We start from the raw sequence: 12,870 nt of genomic DNA, 5'->3' as shown, positions 1-12,870 counted from the left end.
ATAATAATAATAATAATAATAAAATAGAAGAGACCTAGAGTGAATTTGGACAACAGTCCTAGCCTGGTTTTCTGTCTGATGTGCCAGCATTCCTGTCTGGGCCATATGCCCATAATCGTCCATGTAACACCATCACACTGGAATTCAGTGCCCAGAGATGTGAAGCTCCAGCTCTGCCACTGTTTGACCTGGGCCATTTCCTTCTGATACGGCACAGGCACCTGCTCGTAGGGTCATGGACTTGGATCCAGAGACCTGGGCCAGTGATGGCAATGAGCCAGTGTACCCCAAGGTTACTATCATTTGAAAAAAATAACTCAAAATGTGTTCTGGCATCTGAGCCACAGTGCAAATTTAAGAATTGTGTTTTTGTCCAGTCGTTCAGTTTGGGCCTCTGAGTAGCTCACGTACTCTATAAGTTGTGTTTGAACTGAATGCCAGTCTTTACGCTTGTCCGCAATAGACATTAATGCCGTTGGTTGTGTTGGAAGCTACTTTTTTCCATTCAGGTGGCTGCTCTGTGACGTGTACCTGTTATAGTAGCTCCTCTCACAGTCTCGTTTTTATGATCCAGCTGACATCAGGAGGGCGGCCACATTACTACGTGTCCTACCGAAGGAACGCCTTTGCCCAGATGAAGCTTCCGAAATATGCTTTGCCCAAGGTATGGCCTGAATCCCTTTCTTCATTTCACTCTTGCCTCTTATTCACAGAAGCCATTCTTCATCCCCTTTCCCAAGGACTCTTTTAGCCTCTCATTGTCATTTCTTCTTTATATCTCTCATCTCTGTTTCACAAGTTCACTCTGCCCTGCTGTCTTTGGTCAGTCTTATTACCCTCCTCTTGTTCCCTCTCCCTTTCCCACCTCATTCCCTTCCCCTGCCCTTGTAGTCTCAGCAACAACCTCCCCCCCCCCCCCCCTCCCCCCTCCCCTCCCTTCCCTTCGCCTTCCCTTCCTCTTATTGTTGCTATAGGAGCATTCTTATGAATTAATAATTGATTTGCTTTTGCTTTTCAATAGTAAAGGTTTTCAAGCCGTATCTATTGGTTTTCTAACAAGACAGAAGACATTTTTTGGATGTGTTGTGTTTCAGTGAAACAGCTGCGATCCATTTCTGTCCCGTTTTATTATCAGTTATTTACTGAGTGCGATGCCGTGACGTGGCACCAGCCTTTGCTTTCCCTCTCAGCCAATCAGCTCCCTGTAAACTTACGAGCCTGGGTGTCTGTGGAGTTCTGAGGCACAGCTCACTTTTTAGACTTCCCCAAAGGCACACCCTTTGGAAACAGTGGCAAACAAAAGTTAAACACCCTCCACGGCGGACATCCGGGGCTGCCTTTCCAGAAGTGCTGGACTGCGTTAATACGGAGCGCCACCTAGTGGAGGTCACACTGATTCCGGAGCTCAGAGCTGTGCCGCCATCGTGATGTATTTAAAGTGACTAGAAACTGTACATGTATTGTGCCTTAATCCTAGAGCAAGGGAGACGTATGTGGCTGTAAGAAAGGGACTCTGCAGGTTTAAATAGAGTTATAGCTCAACTTTGAAGCCTTTGGGTTGCATAAATAACACATATAACTTTTTTTTTTTTAAATTGAGTTTCCATGCCTCTTTCTCTTATATTTTCATCCATGACTTTGTAGTATGCTGTCTTGAACCAACACCAGAGAGCTGCCCGGGAAGTCATATATTAGACATAACACAAGGGCACAGCAGGCCTCCTCTCCTGGGAGAGTCAGTGGTAACAGATTGTTCTGGCTTCTCCAGGTTGAATTCTCTTTCTTACCACCCTTCCCTGATCCTAACATAGTGAAAGGTGGGCTGTAAGCCTCAGCCCATTAGAGGTAATAACACACATTGAGTTGCACTATTAACTCCGAAGAATGATAGCTGTGTTCGTAGTTATTATTTTCAGCTGCTGAGAGATTAATGGCGGTAGTAATTATCTGGAACTGTATGTATGTCTGTGTCTGTATACATTTAAATTCTTGTTGTTCTTGACTTGGCTGAAGTGGGTTGTTTTTTTTTTTTTTTCCCATAAGACAAGAATTTACAACACTGAAGTTGTGCCTTAGATAAGAATTGGATAGCATCACTATGTAAAAGGAAAACTGAGTGCTGTTCAAATTACCCTTGATAATCTCTTAGGAAGGTCTGTCAGAGAAATGAACATGTTAACTCAATAAATACAACAGAGCTGTTTTTTTTCTGTTGAGCACTGAAATAAATTGTTGTTTCTTTGATTGACTAATAAATGAAGTAGCTGGCTTGCAGGATTTGCACCTTAGAAAAAAAGAATTATGTCATGCTGCTGTCATTCATGAGGTATGTGGGAATGGAGACCATATCAGGAAACAGCCATTGGAGGCACTCATCTCATACGTACTCTTGGGAATAGACTATTTGTTTTTGAGATGGAGTCTCACTCTGTTGCCCAGGCTGGAGTGCAGTGGTGTAATCTTGGCTCACGGGGCGACCTCTGCTTCCCGGGTTCAAGCGATTCTCCTGCCTCAGCTTCCCGAGTAGCTAGGAATACAGGCGTGTGCCACCATACCTGAATAATTTTTGTATTTTTAGTAGTGACAAAGTTTTACCATATTGGTGAGGCTGGTCTTGAACTCCTGACCTCTTAATCCACCCTCCTTGGCTTCCCAAAGTGCTGGGATTACAGGCATGAGCCACTGCGTCTGGCCGAGAATAAACTGTTTAAGTGGACTAAGTCTTAATCAAATCAAATGCTATTTGTTACATAACTGAGGCTAGAACTCAAGTCTCCTCTCAAGGTATTTTCTTACCTTGAAGGTAAATTAATAGTATTTGTTATTAAAAGAGCATCATCACCTGGTCTTTTAAAAAAGAAGAATAATATTCCATAGACTTAAGGTACCCTAGAAATCACAGTTTAAAATCACAGAAACGTTTGTAGACTCATTGCTGGAGGTTTGGGAAACAAAAACTTTGCATTGCTTGTTCTTAGCCATCACACAAATCACTGCTGACGGTTGCCCCCAGTGGCATCTAGCCAGTATGGAAAGAAAACGTCTTACGTTGAACCTGAATTTGCATCTGTGCTCTTCCTCCTGTTCTCCCAGAAGACCATGGTCCATTACTCAGTCTCGTCTGGGTCTGAAGGTAGAAAGCAGTGATTAATTTAGCTTCTTCCCAGAAAAAATGAGGGCTAGTACGGCAAATGAATGTATTATTTGGTCCAGATGGGTGTTTATTATTTAATGCAATGACATTCTTTATTATAGTCCTGTTATACCTTCAAAAAGAAGGCCCAGCTTGGGGTGGAGTGATCTGTGACAAAGTCGCATCTATTTCAAGGCCTTCTGTCAGAGTCAGGGCTGGTGCAACTGGAAATGAACAAAGCTTCAAGCCGACCAAAGGAATCAAGACAAACTGGCACTTTTATGCTCAGTTTTCTTTAATCACCCACTACTATTGTATCAGTTCTTAAAACACCGTAGTCACCCTGAGCTGTGCTAAAAAAATATAAGATAGTAGTAAAGAATGACAGCGGGTGGGGAGATTTTAATATTGCCATTGCCATTAAGAGCATGTGGCCCTCCAGACGGGGAAACTTAGTGACAGTCTTCCTTCCTTTAACTTGCTTGGAGCCCATTCCAAGCTACTCAAGTGAGATAAACGAGGGAATACATGTGAAAGTGCTTTGAGCATTTTGGAGGACAGATACTCTATAAAGGCAAGGTAATATTATTATCAGTATGGATCTAGTTGTCTCCATGGTGGAAGATGGATGTGGACCAGGATGCAGGTGATGTGAAGGCTGGTTGATTTGCAGCAGGAAACTCGGGTTAGGGACCCAGGTCTGTCACTAACTTGCTTTGAAACCTTGGGCTAGTTTGTCAGTTTCACTTTTCCACTTTTTTTTTTTTTTTTTTTTTTTAATAAGGAGCTTAGATTCACAACAATATTTTCTCATATGTGTTACTTAGAATAAAATGTTCTTAGTATTCCTTTCTGTTAATTTGGTTCTGTGGTCAAATATATCTGAAAAAAAAGAAAGAAACTGCATCGTGTTTCTTGCCTAGAGAGTAGCAGTAGCTTGCTGGTATGTTGAAGGTTTAGACTGTCCAGTGAGCAAGAAAACTCTTTTAATTCACCATTCATTAAAATGTTTTACCAAAGGATTCCTTCTTCCTTTTCAAATCTATTAAAATCCTAACAACATTGTTGTCCTGCAGAGCGGACTTTAGAAAATGCTTCAATACAAAATCTGTAAGATCGCATCCTGCTCTCAAATCCTGTGATTCGGTTGAACCATTCAACCTAAAGTGCCACATTGGGAGAAAAAGCACATTTTTACCCATAGAAACAGGATTTAGGGAAGGAGAAAACAGAAAGATATATAAATATTTCAGACTGTTCAATTAAAATATTTAAGACCTAGTTCTTAGAACAAAAGTTTGTGACGTGGAGAAAGGAAAAAATAATAAATTATTTAAGACCAATATCATTTGAAAATGGCTGTTCAACATAATTATATGTAGCAAAGGAAGGATTGGAACTCAGCCATATCTAGAGATGGACATTTTAATCTGTTATTATTGTGTGACTAGTTCTCTAAGTGACTGAGACCACAATATTTGATGCATCTGTGTTTTCCTTTCCAAGTCTACAAAATAAAAGCTTGGGAGAAGTGGCTTGTGTAGGTGAAACACTTTACTCTTCCAGCCTAGGATTATTTAACCAAATGTTTATTGTGAGAAACTCAGAGGTTCACCAATGCAGAAATTCACTGTAAATCACAGAAGTAGGAATTAGCTATGCAGGGGTCAGGTTATTATTGAAGTATTCTAACTTGGCTTCAGGGATTATGATACATCTTACTGACAAGGAAGGGAGGATGAATTGAGAATAGTTGTATGATGCTTCTCAATGCCAAGGTAAAGAGTTAGGTCTTTTCCCTGTAGGTTGCGGAGTCATGGGAGGATTGGTCTTCAATGCAGGAACAGCTCTGGGGCCAATTTCCACAGACAAGTCTCTCCATTGGAAATAAACCAAACCCTTGGGTATAGCTTCTCCCAGTTCAAAGAATTTTAAATTTTATTTTAAACAACAACAACAAAAACACTTGAGTGAACCACTTCTTGTTAGGTATATAGTTAGGACTTGAATATTTGCAGTAAACAGAAATGCCAAATCAACCTGGTTTAATCACCAAAGTGGATGTAGGGACTCACTTAACTGAGGATAGCTAACATATCTAGAGCCTATGCTAAGTACCGGGCACTAATAGAAGAGCTTAACACTTATTAAGTGATTCCATCCTCAGCACTCCATGGGGGATTCTACTATCTGTTTTGCAGGTTGAAATTATGAGACACAGAGTTTCATTAACACAGCTAAGTTACAGAGCCAAGATTTGAACTAAAGTAGTTTTACTCCAGTCCATTCTTCAGCCACTTGGCTAGACTGTCTTCTTTAACTGAAAAGTCTGGAGGTGGGATCAGCTTCCGAAATGTCTAAATTTAGACACCAAAAGATGTTGCAGGATTGGGCCATCTCTCTCCATCTACTTTTTTTTCCTTTTTTTTGAGATGGACTTTTGCTCTTGTCACCCAGGCTGGAGTGCAGTGGCGTGATCTCAGCTCACCACAATCTCCGCCTCCCGGGTTCAAGCAATTCTCCTGTCTCAGCCTCCCAAGTAGCCAGGATTACAGGTGCCTGCCACCGCGCCTGGCTAATTTTTGTATTTTTAGTAGAGGCAGAATTTCACCACGTTAGCCAGGCTGGTCTTGAACTCCTGACCTCAGGTGATCCACCCGGCTTGGCCTCTCAAAGTGCTAGGATTACAGGCATGAGCCTCTGACCCTATTTTCATCAGGGTTGGCATCATCCTTTACTTCCAAGATATGTCTTCAGCAGATCTGGAGTTTTCCTTTTTATTCTTACTGCTTATAAACCAATAGTGAGATACTAATTTTGTCTCTCCTTAATAACTCCACAGGCATTCTAGAAACATGTCATATTGACTTTATATGGGTCACATGCCCATTACCTATTCAGTTGCTGTTGCCAGAGAAATGGAATATTCTGAATGCCAGTTCTAAAAGCTCATTCTGGTGCTGCTGGTAGAATAAAGCAGAAAAATGTTTAGATTTAATACAGAAATATATCTGAGAGGGATGAGGCCGTTTTTCAAAAAAACATACATCTGTGCAGTTGGACCTGTGTCTCTCAGATTCTGTATTATATGGAAAATATTCAAAAAATTAATATAATAAAAAGTAATACAAATTAAACAATTGATACAATTATTTACATAGCCTTTATATTGTATTAGGTATTACAAGTAAACCAGAGATGATTTAAAGTGTATAGGAGGATGTGTGTAGGTTACATGCGGATATCACACCACTTGATATAAGGAACTTGAGCCTCTCTGGATTTTGGTATCTGAGGGCAACCGTGGAAACCGTTCCCCTGCAGACACCTAGAGAGAGCTGTAATTATCAGAAGAAATGTAAACAGACATTCAATGGATAGAAGCACACATTAAATTAATGGGCAGGATTCATTTTTTGGCCTCTCTACTTGTGGTTCTTTCTACAAAAATTGTTACGAAACTCGAATATGTCATATGGAACCTGAGTAGAGGTGAGAAACGTGAAGCCCTTTGGATATGGACATCTCCCTCTGGGATCTTGAGTTTACTGTGATAACGGGTAAAGAGGAGAGGGAGTCTTGTTCCTACACGTCTAGAGCAGGGTCCGAGCTGACATGCCGCTTGATTGAGAGCGTGGGCATATGTGACCATGAGAAATTTAGGTTAGCAGTTAGGTAGAATTTCCCCTCACTGAAATTGTTAGGAGGATTGTCAGATCTCCTGAAGCTTTTCAAAAATAGAATATGGTGCGTGTGGGAAGGTTCGAGTACTAAGCTGTGCCAAAAGCAAGAATCATTCTACGTTGCTCTTCTGCCTTTGTGGTTATGTGCAAGCTTTGTTTTTGTTTGTTTTGGTTACCTAGCTTTAATTTTTGGTTTTTAGAAGTTGTTTTAGATCTACTTTCTTCAGCAGAGGGTAAAATGCAGCCAAGACTATATGAACAGACATCTCCTAAAGAGGACAGCAGGCCTTGGTCTGAGTCAGCAAGCTTTGGTCTGTGGTAGCTTCCAATGTACTTCTCTAGAGCTATGGATGGAGTGGGAAAGAATTTGAAATTCCCACCCCAGGAGCATGTGCTCACTGCCTCTTTGCTACTTTTGCTTTAATTCTATCTCCCAGGGCCTGAAAACATTGTCACTTACGCAGACTGTCTTACCCTTTTTCACAGGAGGATTCCTGCAGAACCTCTCAGTTTAGGTTTTGATGAGCAGCTAAGTCTTTGAACACACAATATGAAGATTAGTACTTTGGGTTTCTCTGGTGAATGTTTTCTTAGGGCTGAGGGCAGAGGAGACTGGCTGGGAGTTGCTGAACCTTAGGGCAGTGCTTTTCAAACTTTAATATACATAATAATTACTTAGCAATCTTATTAAAATGCAAATTTCCATTCACCAGGTGAGGCCCAAGGTTCTACATGTTTAACAAGCTTACAGGTAATGTCCTTGCTGCTGGTCACGAGCCATGCTGAGAGATGCAGGGATTGTGTATTTTCTCTCTGTCCCCCCAGCTTTTCCTCCTATCTGCCCCATATATGCCTTCTTAGCAAGTATCATATTTATGCTTGGCAAAAATATCAGGACAATTGATTCTCCAAATCATACATATTAAAGAATTTTTCAAATTATGTAATGAGGCAATTAAAACAGCTCCCAAACATCCCTCCATCCTCTTTTCTCATGACCGTATTGCCTAACCCCACAAGTGACAAAGGAAATACATGATTAACACTTCACTAATTATTATTTATCACATATGCAAAAGGAAGCTATCTTCCATTAACGTGCTTATTCTGGTATTCCTCATTTGATTCCATGCTCTTTGGATGCTTGCCATGTTAACGTATAAAACTCTTCCTCCCTCTTCATGACCCTGTGTCTTTTCGCAGGACATGCATGTTATCAGCACCGATGAGAATCAAGTGTTTGCAGCGGTCCAAGAATGGAACCAGAATGACACATACAACCTCTACATTTCAGACACACGTGGTGTCTACTTCACCCTGGCCTTGGAGAATGTCCAGAGCAGCAGAGGCCCTGAGGGCAATGTCATGATCGACCTCTATGAGGTATGTCATGAGGCATATGTGGTCCTAAGCCACAGCAGTGCCCAGCTGGCTGGTGGAAGCCTGGCATGGACTGTTTTTCTGCTCATTTTCATACTGTTTCTTATGTGGCCACATTTCCCTTGGGGTATGGGGAGATTTGCAGAACATTTTTATTAGTTATTTTGCAATCCACAGAGCATCTCTGGGAGGACATGAAGGCCCAGTGGACTTGCAGAATGTCTCAGGAGGCAGTCAATTGCAGGGTTTGATGAGAATGGTCTGCATGTGAGGTTTGGACATAGTTCTGAAGGGCAGACAGGGCAGTGAGTAAAGGGATGGTGGATGGCACTCCCTTGTCTCTCAGAAAAAAGAATGAAGGTGATAGGGTCTCCTGTATCCAGTCAGAAGACACTCCTTTTGGACTTGAAGACCTTTCTGGTTAAATAAGCTCCCTTGGGTAATGACCTTTATCTCACAGGGCCAGAGAGTGAGATCAGATTAACAGGCATTTTCTCCTTAACCTAGGAAAATAAAACAACTACAACAAGAACAGAGCTTAGCAGACTTTTTGTTTCTCAGAATGGCCAAGATTCAAAAGAAAATCATGAATGTTATATTGGTTAGCTTTCATGATAAAAACCAATGCTTTAGTTGCCATTGAAGGCACAGTTAACTGGAAAGAAAACTGCTGCTTTGGGATGGATTTTAGCCATTCGTCAGTCTTATCATGCGCTATGAAGGATTTATAATAGGTTATAATAAGCCATTTGAAAACATTCAGAATTTGGGAAGTGCAACTGTATACCTATATTCTATCTGAAAAAATCTAAAGTGGATTTGAATATGTGCAGCCATAAGGACTCTATCATTTAGTTGAGAATAAGTGCAGTAAGTCAAGAGGTTGTTTGTATAAGAAGTAAGGGTATATCCCACAGGAAAGAAACTAATTTCACTTAAGAATTTTTAACCTATCATTGTAATTCTTTTTAATGTGTTCTGTCTTCTTTCTCCTTCAGAGGTTCTTAGTGATTTTCTTCTAGTATCTAAACTTCTCTGTATGTATAAGGCATATTAATAAACTGTATGCCACATTTAGAGCCGAAGTATTTGTAATAGAAATTATGGCAGACTAGGATAGGGTATGGTTTATGTGTATGTATTTAGAAAAGGGCACTGCAAGCTTTTTCATACTTTTTATTTATTTATATTTTAAGTTATTGGGTACATGTGCAGATTGTGCAGGATTGTTACATAGGTATACACATGCCACGGTGGTTTGCTGCATCCATCCCCACATCATCTACATTAGATATTTCTTCTAATGTCATCCCTCCCCAATCCCCCCACCCTCTGCCATCCTGCCCCTATCTCCCCCACCCCACAACAGGCCCAGGTATGTGATGTTCCCCTCCCTGTGTCCATGTGTTCTCATTGTTCAACACCCACCTATGAGTGAGAACATGCTATGTTTGGTTCTGTTCTTGTGTCAGTTTGCTGAGAATGATGGTTTCCAGCCTCATTCATGTCCCTGCAAAGGACATGAACTCATCCTTTTTTGTGGCTGCATAGTATTCCATGGTGTATATGTGCCACATTTTCTTTATCCAGTCTATTATTGATGGGCATTTGGGTTGGTTCCAAGTCTTTTCTATTGTAAACAGTGCCACAATGAACATACATATGCATGTGTCTTTATAGCAGAATGATTTATAATCCTTTGTTTATATACCTAATAATGGGATTGCTGGGTCAAATGGTATTTCTGTTTCTAGATCCTTGAGGAATCACCACACTGTCTTCCACAATGGTCAAACTAATTTACACTCCCACCAACATTGTAAAAGCGTTCCTATTTCTTCACATCCTCTCCAGCATCTGTTGTCTCCAGATTTTTTAATGATCACCATTCTAACTGGTGTGAGATTGTATACTTTCATAAGATTTTCCACTTCTTCTCCTGCCCATGTTTCAGATCAATACAATATCATATATTACAGCCTCAAATTGTATTCTAGAATAAATTTACATATTGTGATAATTTAGTTTCAACTTCATGTTGAATAAAATTTAATTTAGAGTACTGACTTTGGATTTAGGTTGCCTTAATTCCTAGCAACGCCACTTGTATGCATTTTTGAGACAAATCTAATAACTTTGACTTTTTTTTTTTTGAGATGGAGTCTTGCTCTGTCACCCAGGCTGGAGTGCAATGGCACAATCTGGGCTCACTGCAACCTCTGCCTTCTGGGTTCAAGCCATTCTCCTGCCTCAGCCTCCCAGGTAACTGGGACTACAGGCATGCACCACCACGTCTGGCTAATTTTTAAATCTAGTAATTTCTGAGCCACACTTTCCTTTTTTAAAATATGGAGATAAACATGATACCTACTAGATATGATTTTTCTGAGGATTAAATGAGTTAATCCTTTTAAAACACTGAGCACAGCACCTAAAATACAATCATGCTCAACAAATTACAGATAGCATCTTAATATTATGTTCCATTATCTTCAAGCACCACTGCAGTGTTCCACGTATCATAGCCTTAAAAGTACCCCACATTGTTTAAATGCCCAAAACATTTATATTATTTTGGATTTCTACATCTTGCCATATTGCAATTAGTGCAGCCATATGACATTCTTTACACCAAGTAGTTGTCGTCTTATAAACAAGTATAAATTACCGCATCTCTTTTTTCATTTGTAAATAGATTATAAACATTTTAACTTGAAGTGTGTTTTGTTGAAATGCCAGGTATTTTCTTGCCTTGATTCAGCACTTACAGTGGAAGTATTCTTTTTTTCTTTTTTTTGAGATGGAGTCTTGCTCTGTTGCCAGGCTGGAGTGCAGTGGCATGCTTTCCACTCACTGCACCCTCTGCTTCCTGGGTTCATGCGATTCTCCTGCCTCAGCCTCCCAAGTAGCTGGGACTACAGACGTGTGCCACCACACCCAGCTAATTTGTTTTGTATTTTTAGTAGAGACAGGGTTTCGGCCGGGCGCGGTGGCTCATGCCTGTAATCCCAGCGCTTTCGGAGGCCAAGGCAGGTGGATCACGAGGTCAGGAGATTGAGACCATTCTGGCCAACATGGTGAAACCCCATCTCTACTGAAAATACAAAAATCAGCTGGGCTTGGTGGCGCTACTTGGGAGGCTGAGGCGGGAGAATTGCTTGAACCTGGGAGGTGGAGGTTGCAGTGAGCTGAGATCGCACCACTGCACTCCAGCCTGGCGACAGAGTAAGGCTGTCTCAAAATAAATAAATAAATAAAAAGAAAAAGAGACAGGATTTCACCATGTTTTCCAGAATTGTCTCGATCTTCTGACCTCATAATCCGCCTGCCTCGACCCCCCAAAGTGCTGGGATTACAAGCATGAGCCACTGTGACCAGCCTAAATGGAAGGATTCTTGCTCAGGGTATCCACTCGCAAGATGTCAAAGCAACTGCCCCAGCTTAATCACCCAGTTTTCTTCCCTGAGCCTCGTTCTATCCTTGGTCTCCCAAAAACGTATTCTGATTATCAGGTTCCATTTTCCCCTTCCTGATTATCCTCTTCCCTCTTCTTGAGTCAACATAGAATTGATTCTCTGGATAAATTTTGTTTTCTGCCAGGAATAGAAACCATTTTAATTGGTCCCTTGATGATGGGGGAAAAAAATGACATATTTAGACAGGAATGACTTTGCAGTGTCTTGTTATTTGCAACTATTTTCATGACTTTTTCTGAATTCAGACAACTGTAACAGGTATGGAATGAAAAGAGGAAACAGGGCGACCTCTGGACATGCCATACATTGCTTTGTTAATCCTCTGTTTCCCCTTCGTGCCTCTCCTGCAGTTCACTATCTGTAGGGAAACTGCTGGCTCTTATTATCATCATTTTGAGCCGTGGTGTGACTGTATTATGTAAAGGTGCTCTGCATCCTGGGGCTGGGAGACAGGAGTCTTTGTTTTATTAGCCTGACAGTTCACAGCAACTTGAATTGAAATTGATGTGATCAGAACGGCAGTGCCGTATCTGCTGATTACCTAGATAGAAAGAATATTGGCTGACACGGAGCCTGGCACAAATGTTCCCTTAAATCTGATTGTTCTGGCTAGCAGGAAACTGAAAGCCATCCAGCATGAATTTCCCAGTAGAATTGTAATGAATGATGAGAGCTTAGAAATAAATGAAAAGTAAGAAAATCCATCAATGAATTACTAAGGAGCAAAGATGAGCAACACACAAGGTGGGGGTTACAGAGATAGCGTACATGGAGAGCATGTCTGCTCACATTTGGGGTGACTGAGGAGGATGGCCTTTGTTCTTTGTTTGTATGCTTCTGCATGGCAATTATGTGCTATTTCTGCATTTGTGAGTTCCTCAGGCTATTTTAGCAGAGTGAATTATATAATGTATAAACATGTGGATAGGTCTGTGTATCAAAGATGTGCATTGCTGATAGATCTCTGTAAAAATGCAGAAGGAAGCACTGTGCTCATTAAAATTGAGCATTTTGTTTGCACATATATTGGAATCTGGCTACAGATTCTGTATTCTCTAGCCTAGAACTATGTGTATATGTGGAATGAGAGAGAGAAATGCTGGGAACAAAGCGTTGGGGGTAAAGTCTTATGTGATTTAGTTATTGAAACACCAGAGTTTTCCATCAGTGTGAATTGGACTCCATTCAAGAGAATCGA

General features: G+C 40.9%; 1 protein-coding gene across 5 annotated transcripts in view; it reads left to right on the top strand.

Annotated features, from left to right (window-relative positions):
- SORCS1 (sortilin related VPS10 domain containing receptor 1) overlaps nucleotides 1–12,870 on the top strand; it is a 583,838-nt gene that overhangs the window by 445,496 nt on the left and 125,472 nt on the right. For all 5 annotated transcript variants that reach the window (XM_032281559.1, XM_032281558.1, XM_032281560.1 and 2 more), the window contains exons 8-9: nucleotides 575–664; nucleotides 8,020–8,199. In XM_032281559.1, coding sequence (XP_032137450.1) covers nucleotides 575–664; nucleotides 8,020–8,199 — 270 coding nt within the window. The remainder of the gene's footprint in view (nucleotides 1–574; nucleotides 665–8,019; nucleotides 8,200–12,870) is intronic.

Source organism: Sapajus apella, unplaced genomic scaffold (assembly GCF_009761245.1).
Source record: "Sapajus apella isolate SASKATOON/1434 unplaced genomic scaffold, GSC_monkey_1.0 scaffold13, whole genome shotgun sequence".
Taxonomy (NCBI): domain Eukaryota; kingdom Metazoa; phylum Chordata; class Mammalia; order Primates; family Cebidae; genus Sapajus; species Sapajus apella.
Note: the sequence above shows the minus strand (reverse complement) of the source record. Positions and strands in the feature narration are given on the sequence as shown.